This window comes from Dasypus novemcinctus, chromosome 13 (assembly GCF_030445035.2).
Source record: "Dasypus novemcinctus isolate mDasNov1 chromosome 13, mDasNov1.1.hap2, whole genome shotgun sequence".
NCBI classification, from domain to species: domain Eukaryota; kingdom Metazoa; phylum Chordata; class Mammalia; order Cingulata; family Dasypodidae; genus Dasypus; species Dasypus novemcinctus.
The window spans coordinates 19,718,744-19,738,545 of NC_080685.1; the positions used below are offsets into that span (position 1 = coordinate 19,718,744).

At 41.2% G+C, this 19,802-nt stretch overlaps 1 protein-coding gene across 1 annotated transcript in view; it reads right to left on the reverse strand.

The window, feature by feature from the left end:
• Window positions 1-19,802, reverse strand: part of LOC101438192 (notch receptor 2) — a 146,434-nt gene that overhangs the window by 69,263 nt on the left and 57,369 nt on the right. The window contains exons 3-4 of the mRNA XM_012518063.4: window positions 11,524-11,783; window positions 7,173-7,508 (exon numbers count right to left, since the gene is read on the reverse strand). Coding sequence (XP_012373517.2) covers window positions 7,173-7,508; window positions 11,524-11,783 — 596 coding nt within the window. The remainder of the gene's footprint in view (window positions 1-7,172; window positions 7,509-11,523; window positions 11,784-19,802) is intronic.

The window sequence follows — 19,802 nt, forward strand, 5'->3', positions numbered from 1 at the left end:
AACATATCCACAAAAAACATGGACACCAATGTTCACAGCAGTAATATTCATCATAGCCAAAAAGTGGAAACAACCCAAATATCCACCAACTGATGAATGGAAAAATAAAATGTGGTACATCCATATCCATGCAATGAATTTTGTTCAGTTATAAAAACAAATGAGTGGAGTGGATGTAGCTCAGTGGTTGAGCGCCTGCTATGCACATATGAGGTCCCAGATTCAATCCTTGGTACCTACTAAAAAAAAAAAAGGAATGAAATACTGATACATGCTACAACATGGATGACCTTGAAAGCATTATTCTAAGTGAAAGACCATCACAAAAAAACATCTGTTGTGCTCTTCAATAGACTGTAACAAATGTTTCATAACAACGCAAGGTATTGGTGGAGGGGGTATGTATGGGACCCCTGTATGATGTTACACATGTTTCTTTTTTAAGTTCACAACTTTTACTATACACTTATTGTTCATGAGTGTTCATGTATGAATGATATACATCAATAAAAAATATTATGAATGATATACATCAATAAAAATATATTTTAAAAGACCATCTGTTGTATGACTCCATTTATATGAAATATTCAAAATAGGCAAATCTACAGGCAGAAAGGAGGTTAGTGTCTGTAACCACTGCAGGATGGTTAGAGGAAATGGGTAGTGATCACTAATGGGTAGGGATTTCTTTTTGAGGTGATAAAAATGCTCTAAAATTGATTGTGGTGATGGCTGCACAACTCTGAATATACTAAAACCATTTTAAAGTACACTTTACGTGAATAAATACATAAAGTATATGAACTATGTCTCAATAAAGCCGTTCTATTAGGCTTTATGTTTCAATTAGCCGTTCTAAAATAGTGCCTGATACAAAAAAAGTATTGTACATATATCAGCTAACATTATTAGATGTATCAATGAGCTCACAGCATCCCTTAGAGATGATCTGTTCTGACTTCTGTGTTACAGATGAAGATTCTGAGGGCCACATGGCTGATGTACCCAAGTACACATAGCTGGTAGGGATGTGTTAGCACTGAACCAGATTTCCCCAGTTCCCTTTCAATAATACTAAACACTGACCTAAGGTCCAAAGCTCCCATGCCTGAGAAAACTCAAGCCAAATCAATTCTCCTCCAAAGTTAAAACAAAATTTATGGTTTAAAAATAGTGATACAGAACTCTTTTTGAAAATAGCTAGCAAATTCTTATAAGAAACAATCTATCCAAAGGAGAGGAAAGAACGTTATATGAATAAGTCACAGTGCAGTCACTTCTTAAAAATATATTTTAAGTTTTAAGGGAAAAGGAAATAGACACGTCTCCAGACCTGTGGGTGGGGTGGGTGTGGCAGCTTCACACAGCGGCTCCCAGCGCCCTGCTAAAAGGCGCCTACAACTTAAAGCCAACTTACGGCCTTAAAAGGCCAAAGGGGCGATATTAAACTTAGAAGGAACATTTTAAGACTGTGCTGTTACAAAACCGTGCGCCACTTAACTGATTAATGATGACTGGGAGGGTGGGGAGCAAGTCTTTTCACTTGTCACCCATGCGGAGACTAGCATCTCTCAGGAGAAGCCCTGAGCTTCTCGTTTTCAGGGGTGAGGGTGGAGAGGCATGGTGGAGAAGAGGAGGAGGGAGCAGAAAGGGAAAGAGGGAGGCCACGGCCAGGCCTCTCCCAGGTTGGCTGGAGTCCTCAGGCTAAAGCTCCCATTGCCCAGCAGTCAAAGAGTGAGGGGAAATACCAGGACACCTGGAACTGGACAAAGGACAAAAAGGGGCAAGGCTACTTTATTTTTTTTTCTGGGAGAATTTGATAGACATTTTTAAAAAAGAGTTCTGTATCTCTCCTTTTAAACCATAAAGCCCAAAGCTAATGCATCCCATTCCACCAGTCTTCCAGGCTTGCTACTCCTACCTGCTTCCCCTGAAATCTTCTAATGATTTCCACTTTCCTTTCTAACTTTATCACCAAAGAAGTCAAAGAAATGAATAAGAAGATTCAACAGAATACATTCAGTACATTAAAAAGAATGGTAGAGGGAGGTGGATGTGGCTCAAGCGATTAGGCTCCCATCTACCACATGGGGGATCCCAGGTTAGATTCCTGGGGCCTCTTGGTGAAGGCAAAGCTGGCCCATGCCGCGGAGGGCTGGCCTAACTCCGCGAACCGATGCAACAAAAAAGAGACAGGCACGGAGAAAGACAATGAGAGACATAGCAAACCAGGGAGCTGAGGTAGCTCAAGCAATTGGATGCCTCTCTCCCACACCAGGGGTCCTGGGATCAATTCCTGGTGCCTCCTAAAGAGAAAGACGAGAAGACACAGAAGAACGCACAGCGAATGGGCACAAGAGCAGACAGAGAGGGCAGGCGGGGGGGTGGGGGGCTAGGGGCAGGGGACGGGATAAATAAAATAAATCTTTTAAAAAAAAAGAATAGTAGAATATAGGCATTCTCTTCTCTGTCTACCACATTCAATGCCTTCAATTCATTTGTCCAAATATTTATTGAGTCACAACGTTGTGCCAAGCACAATGCTTAGTACTGGGAAGAAAAAGATAGAAAGCATGTCTACTGGAGAAGATGAACAGGTTATAGCTCGGTAAGTGCCATGCTAGAGGTACACAAGGGTGCCAAGAAATCTTAAAGGATTTCTAATCCACATGAGGGTAGGGAATGTAAAAGAATGTCAGGGAAATAGATGCCTTCAGATAAACCAAAATGGGTAAGTTCTATATCAAGAGAGGGGAGAGGGTGATAGAAAGCTGAGGGGTTAACATGGGTGCAAAAGCAGCGAGCATGAGAGAACGTAAAGATTCAGGAACATCAAGTAAAACTGGCCACGGGGCCTAAGTGAAAAGAGTTAAAATAATACACCCTGGAAAGCAGTATGATCATTTCTGCATCTGCTCCAGAGAAACCTGCCAAAATCTGAGTAGCATAATACCCAAGAGAACATCCCATGCCCCAGTATGTAAGCATGCAGGAGAGAATTATTTCAATAGTTCTTAAGCTCAGGAACACTGAGGCAGACACAAAAGCCACAAAATGTGCTTAAGCTTTATTTTAATTACACAGGGATAATAAATATAATCAGCCTGTGAGTGCAGAGATGGCATACAAAGAATAAGACTTCATTGTTTGGGGAAGACAGATCAGACAATTTTTAAGAAAGTTTAAAAAATAATCAGAGAGGAATAAAGGAATGTAAGAGAAAGAGAAAAAGCAAAAGTACATCAAGGAACGTCCAATCCTACTATGAGCTCACGAGGGATAGCCAGTAGATTCAAAACGGCCCACTGTTTCCTGATTACTTATGCTACTTTATTAAAATATTCACAAACACAAAGTCATCCTCACTCATTCTCTCCCTCACTGGTTGGCCTTAGCCCAAAAATACTGGGAGTCAATGATTTAATAATTTGCTTCCATGCCCTATTTTGTGCTTATGTTAAAATAACTCTGGCTGGGTGCCAGTCCTCAGGACTTCTGCTAAAGACTTTACAAAATGATAGCTCAGGAAGGGTCAGACAGTGAATAGCAGCTGATCAAGAAGATGAAATGCAGTTCCTTGCTTAGATTCTACTAATCCTCCTTTGAATATGTTCATTTCACCCCCCTCTGTGGAGAACATTTCTATGTCATACAAGATGGTTCCTTTTTGCCATTCTAATTCCTTCCCCATGAGCCTTAAAATAATACCCAAATTAACTCATTGCAACTATAGTGTCCTTTGCTAGAAAAGAATTATAAGTTCTGAAACATAATCACTAACTTACGTGGGGTTCACAGACTTTCAGAGTTGAGTTGAAAAAAACTAAAAGTTCCCTTATCCATTATTACAGTATACAGTATATACAGTATATATCAAAAGGGCAAGCAAAGTCTAAGATGCATGTACCAGGAAAAAAATGAGAAGACCAAAGTTGCATTCTCAAAACTATGATATGGTACTAAATTCATTTACTCGGTCAGTCAAAAAATATTTGTGTGTTATTTGTAAGTGCTTAGGATACACCACTAAACAAAAACAAAGATCTCAGCTATCACTCTAGAAAAGAAAGAGCCAGAAGAATTCAGAAATGACAGACAATAAACAACAGACACAATGAAGTCAATTGCAGGACGTAAATTATATAGTAAGAAGATAAGTACTACAGAAAAAGAAGAGAAAAAGTAGTTCAGGATCAGTCGGGGCTGGGGATGAAGTATAATTTTAAATAGGATGGTTGGAATAAACCTCAAATAGATGAACAAAGACTTAAAATGTGGTAGAAGTAGCCACTTGGTTGTTGCATAATACCTTAAGAAGATACTTTGTCTCCACCTGACTTGGTTTCCCTCAATCTTAGAACTGAAATAATGGTGCTCTTCATCAGGGTATTACTTACACTGAGAGAGCGACTATCATTTTAAGTAACATTTTCGTCTCTTGAATAGTGTGTAAGTCAATGGCGGGAGGGGCAAAGAGAATGGGGCTGCATTGTCAAAATACTTTCTAAAAGAAAATCCTCTCCAGGCCCTATTTCCCTATGTAGAAATGAAGGGAATACGTTTCAAACTCTACTTGGGGTGTTAGAACAATGAACTTCTAACATCTTAGAAAATTGTACAAATCGTGTAAACACATATGTGTGCACAGTGTTACTCCATCATCTATGGTAGTGAAGTCTCCTTGAATTTCTTTCTATACATTTGATCAGGCTGATGTCATCTGTTAAGGCAAGAAGAAGTAGTCTACTCAACTTTTAAAAAACTAGCTGTATGGTGCCCTACCTCGGCTGATAAGTAACAAATTCTACTTGATTACAAAGATTTTTCTTCTCACAGCACCCCATTTTTAACAGCAGGAAGCGCTCATGTTTGCAGAGCACCTCCCAGCAGTGGACTGGCAGAGTGGTGTGGTGCAGCTAAGGGCTCCGGGGTCACAGAGCCTACGTTTCAGGCCTCAGCTCCATCACCTGTCAGCTGTGCCACTTTGGGTAAATCACTTTAACATAGCCAAACCTCAGTTATTTCACCTGGGGAAACATAATACTTCTCCCTAAGATTTTTGTGAAATTGAGCTAAAGGATGCAGAAGGACTCAGCACAGGGCCTGACTCACAAAAGGCACTGAACAAATAGTCATTTTCCCTTCACCCAAATATCCTCCCTGGCTGTACCCTTACCCCCACCCCTTCGCACCCCCGATAATGCCACCAGTAAGTAAGGAAATGTCTTGCTTTTAAACTACAAGCAGAGCATCTGAGTCAGCACGAGCTCCTCACTTTGTCCCGCTAGCCCTGGCAGCCTCTGTGCTACGGAATCCCTGGTTATTTCCTTTCTCAAGGAGGAGACTCTATTCTGGTTTGACAGATCCTTTCCTGGACACACTCTCAGAATTCCCTAAGGTTCTTATCGTGGCTAATGGATAACAATGCAGAAACTATGGGAGTGAATAATCACTCTCTCCCAGCTAAAAACTTCCTTTATTGACTTCTCCAACTTCCCGTCAGGGTCTTGCTGCCAAATCAACCCACTGTTCTAGACAACTATTAAAAGTAATTTTCTTAAAACTGAAAAACACATTTAGCCTTCAACAATAAATCATACTAACCTCAATTACTGGCCACTTAGACTATTAGAATATTATACAATATGAACATGTGCAATATTAGAATATTTGTGCAATTAAACTGATTACATTTTTATTTCCTTCTTTAACCCTCAAAATCCAAACATAAAAGACTGAAGAAAATTATCTCTAGTTATTCCTTACACAAGATAATGTGGGTTATAGTACTACAATGTTAGCAAACATTTATTTAGTATCTAGAATTATAGGACTTTTTTTATTGAGAGAGAAACTGAAAGCAATACAATTAAATAGCATGTTCTTGTGACTTGCACTGAAATAATATTGACTTCCAGTTAAACAATACCAAGCTTTCAATTTTACGATGTAAAGGTGCTGGAACCCAAGCACCTAGCACACAGTACCTAGAACACAGCAGGCAAGGCAGTCAATACATTTTTACTAAATGAAATTAATACATTAACCCTTGATTTTGTACTGAGGACCAACCCACGGCCCTTGACCCCCAAAAGAAAACGTGCAGTCCTATTATATGTGGCCCATACCCACACCATCAGGATCTAAGATTCCCTCTTTTTCAGGCAATTCTGCTTACTGACCACATTGTTCTCCCCTACAGTTTCCCTTCTTTTGTTTTTATTCTAAGGATATTTGTATAAAAACAAGATCTTTGTTGCTTAGTAATTCATCTGCTCCAGCTGCTTATGTTCTGTTCCCAATCAAAATTCTTGGTTTTCAACCTCCTCATCATTTTTATGAGCTCAGTGCACTGGCCAGAACTGCTACTCTCTCCATCTACTACGGGAACAATGGGCCCCAACCTCCATACATTGTTCCTCTCCTTTCTTCCGGCTTGGGGTTGTGTGTGTGCCATAGAGGACTTGTATCAGTCAGAGTGAGACAAAGTACTTGTGTCATGCCTAGCTTCTCATACAAATCTGCCAGAGCTCATCAAAAAGACTGCTCACTGATAAAACAGGATTCTACCTCCACCCAGTTTCAAAATTCCCCAGCTTCAAGTCTGGATGTGGTTTCCCCCACATCAGAGAGAGTACGGTGGGAGGGGACTTGGAGGACGGGACTTGGAGGACCAGGAGTCCAGGGAAAATCAGAAAAAAGCATCTGGGTTGATAGACAAATAACCAATTACTCCACCAGAGTTGACAGAACACGGAAAGCTGACCACCTACTACCATCAGCCACTCAGTTTAAGACACTTTATAAATCACACATACATACTTTTCAATGTCTAATTCTCATTTGTCCTTTTCCACTCTTTTGGGTCCCTTTCCCAGAGTTCTGCTTCTCTTATTTTTCACTGTCTCTCCAAAAAGGATAATAAATAAATTCCTAGCCACTCATCATCATAAACCCTGACATGTTAAATTACCCTATGTTCAGTTTATGAACCACAGTGGGTCCATAAAACTCCACCCTCGTCAGCACCCACCCCACACAAAATGCTCACTTCCCCTTTTCCCTGCTGGGAAGGAAACTTCCTAACGGAGCAATTCAGCTACACCCACCACCTTCCTCCTATGCTGCTGGTGTGTCCCCAATCCCAGGGGACCTGAGGGGCTCCTCACCTGGAAGGCAGTTGCACTCAAAACTGAAGTCACCAGTCTGCCGGCAGGTGCCTCCGTTGACACAGGGGGAGGGTGCACAGGGCACATAGGGGCTGTCACAATGCTGCCCTGTGAAGCCCTGGGGGCACTGGCACTGATAGGAACCTGGCAGGTTGAGGCAGGTGCCACCATGCTGGCAGCGTCCCAGAGTGTCACACTCATTGATGTCAGTCTCACACTTCTGCCCTGTGAAGCCTGAGAGGCACTTGCAGGTGAACTGGTTGGCAATAGTGGTGCAGGTACTTCCATTTGCACAGGGATGAGACAGGCAGGCATCGGTCCACTGGCACAGCTTACCTAAAGGAAGTATAGAAGAAATCAGGACACCCAGCACACATGGAGTCAGCCCTATCCCAACAGCCCACATCTCCCACCTAACAGGAGTGGAGAAATGCATGGAGAATCCCTAAACTCTCCAATGAACAGGAACCAACCAATGGCACCTTCAAGAAGTCCACATCAGGACCTTCACAAAAGCGTCTGGCACAGAGCACTCTCCAGCAACTCTCCAAGGCCCTGAGCCTAGACACAAAGATGCTGTAGCACATGCAGGGGACTGAAGGTTAGCCACATGAAGCCCAGTCCTGCAGGAGTCCATCAGTCCCTGAAGCAAATTAGGGTCCGGACTGAGCTACTCTATACATCTCCTTGTCTGCAAAAACTGTTCCTCCTGACTCTTCTTGACAACTCTGCTCAAAAGTCACCACCCCTATAAATCATCCTAACACCCTTCTCACCAGTCCAAATCTCTCATAAACACATACACACACACAGCTGGTAAGCTGTTTATTTCGATTTTATCCTCAGTGACCTTAGTGGGGACTGGATCCCCATAGCATGTTCTCAAATAATGTTTGCAGAATGAATGAAATTATTTCTATTTTCCATAGCATCTAGCTGCTAAACAGACTTCTTAGATGGTAGAAACAAGGGAATACTACCTCTGGTTTCTTTAAACATAACGCATGCCTGCACATATTCTGATTTTACTAATTGGGGTCTTCAAATACTGCTTGCTGTGTTTGAAGAAGATGAAGAATTTCTGGCTCCTTGTATACTGAAAAGAAATAGAGGCTGCCATTGGATAAACGACTGTAAGGGTAACTCTTGTAAACCTCAGGTGTGAAAGCACCACAGAAGCTGAGACTCAGATGTGTTGGATCAGGTGGAAGGGAAGCAGACTCTCTGAGATGAGAAGAGGAAAAAGAATGACTCCCATTATGCTAATAAATGTGTTGTTATTCATGTGGCTTTTTGTTTTCATTAATCTAAGCCTTAAAAAATAAATAACTAAAGAGATGATAACCCTCTGAATTTATTAACGTTCCAATCAGTTGGCAAGAAACCATTCAAATCTTTGACCCCATAGAAAAGCAAATGAAAGTCATGACAGCTTTTCTAAAAGGGGGAAAGTGGTGAAATGTGAGTATGTGGATGCGCTCTTTGCCAATCAAGGAATGTCAGATCAAAGGGGGAACGTGCAATGATTTAAAATGTGGATAGAGGACAATTATTTTAGGGTGCTAAGCAGAGAGAGAATGAAGAAACTGCAATTTTCATCCTGCTTTTTCCTTCATTCCGCTGGAAAGTACTTACAATGGAGAACAGATAGAAATGCTTGCTTCTGGCAACCCTGTGTATCACAGTGTTTGTCCACAATTGAAACTAAAAGGTCTCTGAACTCGGCTTCCCAGGTGTCTCATGTATAGGTACTACCTTGCTGCCTCAGTTTCTTCATCCATGAGTGGGGTGAACTAATAAGGCCTGATGAGGTAAGGTACAGAGGCATCACAAAAGCCAAAAGGCTGAACTTGCCCTGCGGTGACTCCTACAGTGAAAGGCAAGCGTGGTGGCTGTGTAAAGATGGTCAGAACCAAGCAGACCACCCAGACGAGAGCCTTTTCACATCAAAGAAAGATTTGGGGGCCATTTGAGAGCAGCATTTTTTTTTTTAATTGACTTTGTAATAATATTACATTAAAAATATATATGTGAGGTCCCATTCAACCCCACCCCCCCACCCCCCCTCTCCCCCCCCAACAACACTCGTTCCCATCATCATGACACATCCATTGGATTTGGTAAGTACATCTTTGGGCACCTCTGCACCTCATAGACAATGGTCCACATCATGGCCCATACTCTCCTCCATTCCATCCAGTGGGCCCTGTGAGGATCCACGATGTCCGGTGATCACCCCCGAGGCGCCATCCAGGGCAGCTCCACGTCCCAAATACGCCCCCACCTCTCATCTCTTCCTGCCCTTCCCCATACCCATCGTCCACCATGTCCACTTTTCCCAATCCAATGCCACCTCTTCTATGTGGACATTGGATTGGTTGTGTCCATTGCACCTCTATGTCAAGAGGAGGCTCAGATTCCACATGGATGCTGGCTGCCATCCTCCCATTTTCAGTTGTAATCACTCTAGGCTCCATGGTGTGGTGGTTGTCCTTCTTCAACTCCATCTTAGCTGAGTGTGGTAAGTCCAATAAATCAGATTGTAGGTGCTGGAGTCTGTTGAGGCTCAGGACCTGGCTATCACATTATCAGTCCAGAGATTCAAATCCCCTAACTATGAGAGCAGCATTTTAATCAGGAAGAAAGCATTACTGCCATTTCCTCAAGGAAGGATTAAAATATTTTACATGGATATGCCCTCCCCACTCTTAGCTTGCCTTGTGGTAGCAGAACAATGCAAAATTTGAACCTCAGGAAGGAAACATTCTCTTAACCATCAAATCTCTTCAGTAACTCACAGCATCAGTGCTGTCACAGGCATGATGAAGATAATGGATCATCTTACTGCCTTCCACCCCAACACTGCCTTTTGATGATGAATTAGTAGAACAAGCATTCCACATGTACTGATTCAGTCTAGTTTTGTAACTATGTTTTTCACTTTTGCTGATAAGATTTACAGAATTGTTGGTTTGGTGCTTACAGTGGGGGACAAAATGGAGACTGGTTCTTCTTTTCTCATCTAATTTAATAAACACATATGGTCCACTTTGAATAAAGCTCAAATTTACTCATAACCAGCTGAGAGATTGTAAAAAATTGATTACAGTAAAGGGTGACACATAAAGTAAGGGAACATGGAAGCTAAATGTCTAAAGAAACCATGAAGGGTCATTAGGTCAGGGTCTTAAATGACACTAGGAATTGCCTGTTGGAGAAAAGGGCATTCCAGGCAAAGGGATATTGAGGTCATGGAAGCAATAGGAAGTATGGCCTTTCCAGAAAGGGACAAGAATTTTGGTGTGAATAGGGCTACAGGCTTGTGGGAGGTAAGAATACAGAAAGATGTAAAGCTGGATTGTGAAGAGCCATGGAAAGCCAGGTAAAAAAGTTTGCAGTTTATTCAATGGATGAGGAAAAGTCACTAAGCATTGTATGCAGGTGAGTTTGTGAGATCTGCATCTGTAAGAAAGATGTGCCAATGTGACCAATAAACAATGGAATGGATGGGGAGAGAGAACCCGTTAGAAAACCATCCCTCAACTACGGAGCTGCAGAGGAAATGGAAAAGAGTAGACAGGTGAGAGGTAATTCAGAGGTTGGGATGAGGGGCCAAGTGTATGTAAGGTAAGGACAAGGGAAAGAGATTATCTAGATGGGGGTACCTGGAGTGTATATACTGTTGCCACTTATTATATCAGCATGTTGAGTGTGAGGTACCTATAGAATTTCCAAGAAGAATGTGCAGTGTATAGTTGGAAATATGAATCTAATATCAGGGTGAAGGTAGGGCTAAAAGGATGACTGCAAGAGTCAGAAGCAACTGATGAAGATAACAACAGATGAAACAACTAGAGATAGTGAGATTCTAGGGAGAGGCATGCTAAAGCTGACAAGAAAACTCCAACAGTTCCGCAAAACCATAACATTTAAGGGATGGCAAAGGAATGAGGACAAAGCAATGCTGACAAAGAAGGAGTAATCAATCTAGAAAACCAGAAAGCCAGTGCCCTGCATGTCAAGGGAGAGGAGACTTCGAGAGTCAAAAGCATCCAAAGTCTGCTTTGGTGATTGTATATTTGTTTCAGTGAAAATTTCTGATGCTCAATCCTGACAAACATACCACATACAGTCAAATAGTTCTGACTAATCCCCTTTTTCGTCTTCCTTCTCTGCTCCTTAAAACCTTCAAAAGGAAACTGAGGATAGTTATCTGCAATATTCCTTACTAAAATGCTAAATGGCCACCAGAGTTGGGAACTCTTAAGAACCAAGCACCATGATCTAAAAGATGCTATATAAAGGCACCTGCTGAGAATAGAAAAGTTTGGATATAAGTTCCACTTGTTACCTGTAAAACCAACTTGGCAGGTGCACTCATAGGTGTCCCGGCTGAGCGTGTGGCAAGTGCCCCCATTCAGGCAGGGGGGAGACACGAAGCAGGGGTGGGAGGCTGAGTACTGGCAGTCCTCGCCCGTGAACCCTGTGGCACAGCGGCACATGGCTTTCCCCAGCATGGCCTGGGCCACACAGGTCCCACCATTCTGGCAGCGGTTTTTCTCACAGGGGTCTCGATGTTGACAATATTCCCCCAAGAAGCCTTCTGGACATCTGTATGGAAAAGACAGGAATTCGTGAAAACACATAACTTCTTTTAAGTCCAGAAACCTACAGTAAGACAATGCAGTTCATTCAAGAAAACACTAGACTATGAATCAAGAGACCTGGTGAAACAACTGTTAAATCTGCCCAACTTAAGAGAAGAAAAAATGCTTAGAGAACCTAGCTACACACTTCCACATCCTGTTGCGTGTTGGCAGGTACCAAATCCAGGGGGAAGATCCAGCATGGTCTGCCATGGCCAGTCAGCATGACTCTTATCCAAGGCAAAAATCAACCATAGCATTTTTCATGGAAGTACAGGCTGGTATGGTATAACAGCACTTCTTTGCTTAAATTCATTAACATTCTCATTTTGACTAAGCCATTTGATAGGATCAAAATATACACATGATAATCCATGGACCAATCCTCATACCCCCTCTAATTTAAAGTATAAGATATCATAGTGTTTCCTCTCACACATTGAGAAATAATACATTCTTTCTCTTGTCTCCACTATAACATCTAGTTTTCTGGGATATGTTCAAATGTTTGAGATGGCGATAAGGAACAGGGAAGGAAGTACAAGAACAGGGAAGGGTTGAAGGGGGCATTTTGAAATCTGTAAAAATATACGTAGCAGGCAGCTTTTGTTACCAAACGAAAAGGCACAGAGTATAATTAAAATAACTTAAAATATCTAAGATAACACGTAAGCACCAAAGTAAAACAGGGAAAGCAGTTCAAGAAAAAGAACCTTATAACATTTTCCATATTCTACACAGAGCTTTCAGGAAACTTTTCACATTTCATCCCTTGATTTATAAGATGCATAGTCACCCCAAATTTTGTGTAACATTTATGATAATTTTCTCCAAAAAAGCAGGGAAAGTCTCCATTTTCACAATGAAGAGACTGCTTAAATGGGAACTCCAAGAAGATTTTAAAGGAACATAAGACTTTTTGCCATTTGGTATCTGACTCAGGTATGTGTCTCAACCCATTTCTCCATTTTACTTTTTGGTGGGTAGAAAACAATCTACAGGGCTCTTCCACCATTACCTCAAAGACAACACATTTAAAAGCAAACTATCTTCCTCTCTCAAAATCAGCTGCTCTCATGGCTTCCTGTGCCCTACTGCTGGGGTCCTGACTCTCCCAGACACCCAGGCTTGAAGCACCTGATCATGTTTAACTCCTTCCCATCTCTGCCAATCACATGAAGACCTTTCATTAACCCTTGATTGGCAAGGTGAGGTCTTTAGAGGTTATAGTTATTGAGAAAAGAAGGAGGGCCAGATAATAGGAAACTGAGACAGAACATGCCAGAGGAATTACGCAGTGGATAAGAGGGCGGAGAGGGAACTGAGCAGGTAAAGAGCTACAGTGGTAGTGATGTAACTGCCACAACCTCCTCACCCTTTCCCAGGGCTGCAGGAGGCGAGTGTGGCAAGGTCAGGAGAAGCTTGGCTCAGAGCACCTTAATTACTAGGTGAAGCCAGATCAAGGGGCAGTAAGGATAGTTCACAGCACTGATACCAAAGATCGGCAGAAGCAGCACTTCAGAAGGTCAGAAAGTTGTTTGGAGTCCTGGTGCTTTGACCTTGACCAAATTACTTAACCTCACCGACTATCAATTCTCTCACATTTTAAAAAGTTAATAAGACCGCCTACCTCATGGAGTTGCTGTGAGAAACAAAATCAAGTATGTGAAAAATCTTAAAAGGCTTTACAAAAAACATTTTTCCCTCCTCTTTGTGCTTAAGTGAGGAAAAGATGATGCCTTATTCAAATCACAGATTGACACGATAATACCTTTTTTTTTTAAGTAGAGGAGCAAATACTGTCAATGCAACATAGCTAAATTAACCATGAACTATTTTACTATAAGCATTTGCAGCTTATTCACGAAATCTGTTATGGATGATGCTGATGCTAAAAGCTGCAACACAATTCTCATTTACGACGACAGTCCTCTGGGCCTTAGGCCTGGCTGGTGACTCCTATTTTCCCATATGGTAATTATTCACCTTGTAAATAATGGCGAACTTTTCATCCTGGGTGGGCTTTGCCTGGCTTTGCTCCTGTACTATGACACTACCCCCCAACACACACTACCACAGGTATCTGCTAAGAGAATACAAACTCATTTTAATATTAGTATCATATACATGTAATGAAAACATTAAATTTCCCAGGAAAACAAAAAAGGAAACCATAAGAAGGATTCTGGAGCCACAAAGAAGTATTCCTGAATTATCTGGTACTAGCATTTAATGTGCATTGGTGCTCCCTACCAAGTAGAGAAAAATAATTTTCATCAATGATACGTTTAAGGACACAGTATAAGCAAGGAGTGGCAAACTACAGCCCATGGCTCTCATCTGGTCCACTGTTTTCGTGTGGCTTTCACATGGTTTTCACATTTTCAAATGGTTAGAAAAAATCAAAAGGAGGATAGTAATTGAAAACATTCTAAACATTTGAAAACTAGGTAAATTACAGATTTCAGTGTCCATAAAGTCTTACTGGAACACAGTCACACCCATTCATTTATATATAGTCTATGGCTGTCACAACAAGCAAACTGAATAGCTGTGGTAAGACCATACAGTCTGCAAAAAGATATACTATCTGGCCCTTTATAAAAAAAGTTTGCCAACCCCAGAGTAAGAGAAAATATTAAGCCTAATTCTATAAATAACATCCATTATGTTTATAAATAATATCGTAGATTATAAAGAATGATCTCATATCAGTTTCCACAAATATTAAACTCATAATACTTATGTATTCATTAATTCAATAAACATTTAAGTGCCTATCATATGCCAGGCATTGTAGTTATAGGAAAATCCCTGCCCCCTTCAAGTTTAAATTCTTCTAGGGGAAGCCAACAAAATTAATAAATAAAACATATAATATGTTAGATGGAATGAAGTGCTATGAAGAAAAATTTAAGGCAGAAAAAGTTGCTAGCAAGGGAGAGAGTTGGGGATGATGTATGAGGAAGTGGGGGACAGTGGTATTTCAATGCTCAGTAGTAAACAGAGAAGACCTCCCTGAGAAGATCAAGACCTGAATGAGGTGAGGTGCTGGCCATGCAGGTATTTAGAGGAGGGGCATTCTACACAGAGGAAACTGCCAGTGTCAAGGCCCTAAGGCTGGGGAGCAGCCTTGGCAGGTTTGAGGAATAGTACAATCTCTGTGGCTTTACCCCAGGAAGTAAGAAAAGGAGTAGCAGGAATGAGATGAGGGCAATAACTGGGAGCCTGATCACATCTCCTGTAACCTAAAAGGTTCACTAAGCCCCATTCCCTTTCCAAAATTCGTTTCCTTCACAACCAAGTTTCCATACCTGTAGCCTAATTTCACAGACATTTTCTTTTCCTTTTTCATGACTTCTTACTTGCAACAAATCTTTTGCTCTTATTACTGACCAGAAATTACATGCTAAGGGCAATGACTTTCTTCTTGTAAAGGTCATTGTCTCACCTGAGATTTCATCAGAAGAAAAGTCGCTCTCCTATAGGAGATCATGCTGACCACCCCATTTTAATTTTTTGACCCCTGGCTTCTCTGACTGCCTCTATGTCAAAGCTCAGTAAATTCTTAGTCTAACGGCTATTTCCTCTCCTTCTTCCTTATCAACTATGGCAATCCTAAAGTTTAAGCCTGGGCTACACTGCTAGTCCCTCTCATATGCATTTATTGTTCATTTAGTTTTACACACCCACCTTCATGTAATTGATTGCAAAATACACTTCAGCCCCATATGTTCAGTTGTTTAAAAAGCCATCTGTCTACTTTACTATGTCCTGCCAATGCATGAAACTAAACATTTGAAAAATGGGATCATTTTCCCCATGAAACTTGAATTCCTCCATTTTTCTAAGCCTTCCATTCGTAATCTCAAAATCATTTTGGTTAATCCCTTTAAGTTATGTATAATTTATTGCTATGTCTGAAAAGTCTTGTTAACTGAATTCCTACAATACTTATCCTTCATTTCTACAATTTCCTTTTTGATATAAATCTGACCATCTTGAAAGCCTTCAGACACTTTGTGGCTGGTTTTTTCCCCACTTGAATCTATCCTTGGAATAACAGCACCTTGGGAAACAAGACCCCTAAGGTAATTTCTATCCAAAGAAAAAATTCTTTTGAAAATATCCTAAAAGATAATCATTGGCCTTTACTTGAATATAAACATTTATCATGGACCCTGGCAAACAGTAAGCCTTTAATAAGTGCTTGAAGTTATTATTGTCCCTACTATTAAGAGTACAGACCCTAGAACGAGACCACTTGGGTTTGAACTCCAACTCTACAGTTTATTAGATGTGTGATTTTGGGCAAGTTACTAAACCCACTTGTTTTAAAATGGGTTTAATAATAGTACCTACCTCGGAGGATATAAAAATAATTGTGAAGCACTCAGAACAAGTATCTATCCTATAGGAAACACTATGCATTTGTTAAGTAAAATAAAAAGACTGGCTCACTATTTTAGCAGAACAGTCTTCAATGTGGGTGGATCCCATTGTCAGAAAAGTTCTTTCTTAAGCCTTAAAACTCTGCCTCCTCTCCCAGGCATATACACAAAAGAATTGAAAACATATGTGCACACAAAAACGCGTACACAAACTGTTCATAACAGCATTATTTTTTTTTTTAATTAATTTTTTTATTTTTTATTGACTTTGTAATAATATTACATTAAAAATATATATGTGAGGTCCCATTCAACCCCACCCCCCCACCCCCCCTCTCCGCCCCCCCAACAACACTCGTTCCCATCATCATGACACATCCATTGGATTTGGTAAGTACATCTTTGGGCACCTCTGCACCTCATATACATTGGTTCACATCAATTTAAGACGAGATGGAACAGCATTATTCATAATAGTAAAAAATGTGGAAACAACCCAAATGTTCAAACTAATGAATGGATAAATAAAATGTCATATATACATACAATGGAGTATTATTTAGCAAAAAAAGGAATGAAGTTCTGATTATGTGCTATAATGTGGGTGAACCTTGAATGTATCATGCTAAGAGAAAAAGACAGACACAAAAAGTCATATATTATATGATTTCATTTAAGTGAAATATCCATAATAGGCAGATCCATAGAGACAGAAAGTGGATTAGTGGTTGCCAGGGGCTGGGGAAGTGGGAAGTGAGGAGTGACTAATAATGGCTTTGGATTTCGTTTTGAGTGATGAAAATGTTTTGAAATTGGATAATAGTGATTGTCACACAACTTTGAGAATATACCAAAACCCTCTGAACTAAACACTTCTAAAGGGTGAATCTGGTGTTACATGATTATCTCTTTTAAAAAAAAATGACCACCCCTGCCTAACTAGAATTTCTACTTGCTGACTATTCCTGTCCCCTAGGACAAAATGGAACAAGTCTGCATTTCTTACACGTAGCCCTTCAAATTTCTGAAGCTAGTTATATTATCTCCTTCCCCCCCTCGAGACTCAGTGTGTTGGAATATTCTCAGGATAAAGTTATTTCCACACTTCCTCACCATTTTAGTAGCTCTTGTATGCTTAGCATTTACAATAGTAATAATCATAATGACCAACATTTTTGAAGCACTTACTGTCTTACATATTTGCTAAGCATTTCACAGCTATTATCTCTTTTATTACTCTCTACCACCCTATATTATATTATGATCTCTATTTTGTATATAGGAGGAACCTGGAGCTTGGAGAGATTAAGGTTTCACAGCTAGAAGATGGCAGAGGCAGGATTCAAACCCAGATCTGACCGCAGAGTACGCGTGGGTCACCACTCGGCTTCCCCCAATTAGATAATTCCAGTTCATCAAAAAGCACTTTAGGGAAACGGACTTTGGCCCAGTGGTTAGGGCGTCCGTCTACCATATGGGAGGTCCGCAGTTCAAACCCCGGGCCTCCTCGACCCGTGTGGAGCTGGCCATGCGCAGTGCTGATGCGCGCAAGGAGTGCCGTGCCACGCAAGGGTGTCCCCCGCGTGGGGTAGCCCCCACACGCAAGGAGTGCGCCCGTGAGGAAAGCCGCCCAGCGTGAAAAGAAAGTGCAGCCTGCCCAGGAATGGCGCCGCCCACACTTCCCGTGCCGCTGACGACAACAGAAGCGGACAAAGAAACAAGACGCAGCAAATAGACACCAAGAACAGACAACCAGGGGAGGGGGGGAAATTAAATAAATAAATAAATCTTTTAAAAAAAAAAAAAAGCACTTTAAAACATGGAGCCACAAATGGAAAAGAATACAACACATGTCCTCACCAGTGCAGCAGAGAATGGGATCATCCCCTCCTGCCATGGGGATACTACCTTTCTAGTAGCATGCCTAAATCTGAGTTTACTTTTGTAAAAGATACAAAATACTATGTGCTACTGAATATGCAGTCAGCTAAAAGCCCAGACTTTTTTTCCTTATGAACTACTTTCTTGCCATCCTTAATTCAAAGATCTGCTCTAAACCTATGTCTTCCAAGAAGCCTTCTCCAAACCACTGCACCCCTCAACTGGTCCCTCCACCAGAAGATGCAGTAGCATATTCCGTATGACACTGGTTCTGCCAGTACGGCTTTCTTCTCTTAAGCCATTGGTATGCCCTTCCACTGTCTCTCCCAAACTCCCATTTAGGTATTTACTGTGGGCAAGGGCATTTGTTGAGCTCCTGGTGCAGATTCCTTGAATACCAAGAGATCCACGTACTACTGAGCAACTGGCTTCAAAACAGGTTAAATTTCCTATGATGGATAGGGTCAGGCTCTCAATCCAAAATCCCTTCAAGATCTCTTTCCAGCTCCATATTCTCTGTGACCTGCCTGAAAACACAGGCTAAATTGACCTAAGAGTCATCCCAAGCTACAGGATTTTCCCTCACTCCCCAGCAGGTTAAGGAAAATTATGGGAAGAAAGAGGGAGTAATGAGTCAGTAAGCCAGCCAGAAGTAAAGAATCCCTGTTTCCTACAGCAGAAGAGATTTCAACTTTTCAAATCCCTGTTCAACTGTAGGATAAGCACACTATCTACCCTTTTATCTCGGTGGGAAAGAAGGTTCTCTGAAAACAAGACCTTAAATAGCTCTCTTCCTGAGATGGCTCAAGCTGAGTGTGGTTAGAGGTTGGAAACAGCACATCCAAGTTCCCTAACAAGTCTATAATTCTATTAGGATACCCCAGTACAAATTTTGGAAAACAGCCTGTATCTTGAACAAAAGGTGTATGTAAAAAGTTTTCTTAAAAGAATAAAACAAATAAATCTAACAGCTCCCTTCCATTCCTCCTCCAAAGCACTGCACCCTTCAACTGGTGCCTCCACCAGCAGATGTAGTAGTGTACCCCACACTACCATGTGCTGCTGGTTTCTACTGGAATGCCTCTCTCCCGGAGGGAATTTACCCATCACTTCGGTAACTCCCTCCACGACTTCTTTCAATTCCATCTCCTTTCTCTAACTTTGGAACTCTGAAAAGAAGGCAGTTTACAGACAAGGCTGCAAAGACTGGGCAAATTTTTAAAACGTTCCTGAAGGTTTTTCTCCCCGTAAAATAATTCCATAAACTAATGTGAACACTTATAAGGCCCATACAGATATATTCATTACTATTTTTCTGAAAAAATCTGCTATTTCTGACATGAAGTCCACTCTCTCATTATCACTGTTCAAACACACATATAAGGAATGGGGTGAAGGGGAGGGAAAGAGGGAAGAAAAGAGAGGGAAAAACAAGGGATTCCTTCTAATGGAACTAGAAAACATACCATTTGAAAGGATCCCCCACATTTCCCCCTCAATAAAACAGATGAAAACCAGACCACAACTCTCACATGTCACCAGCAGCCTGGATTCGTTTACATGTAGCCACTTTACAGATTTCAACGAAGCTGGGGTTTGAATAGCAATTCCAACCTATCTGGCAGTGGCTTCAGTTCAGGATCAGTTTCCCTAGTAATACATGCAGAAAAATTTCTTCTTTCAAGTTTCCCAAGTGAATAGCCACTCGTCTA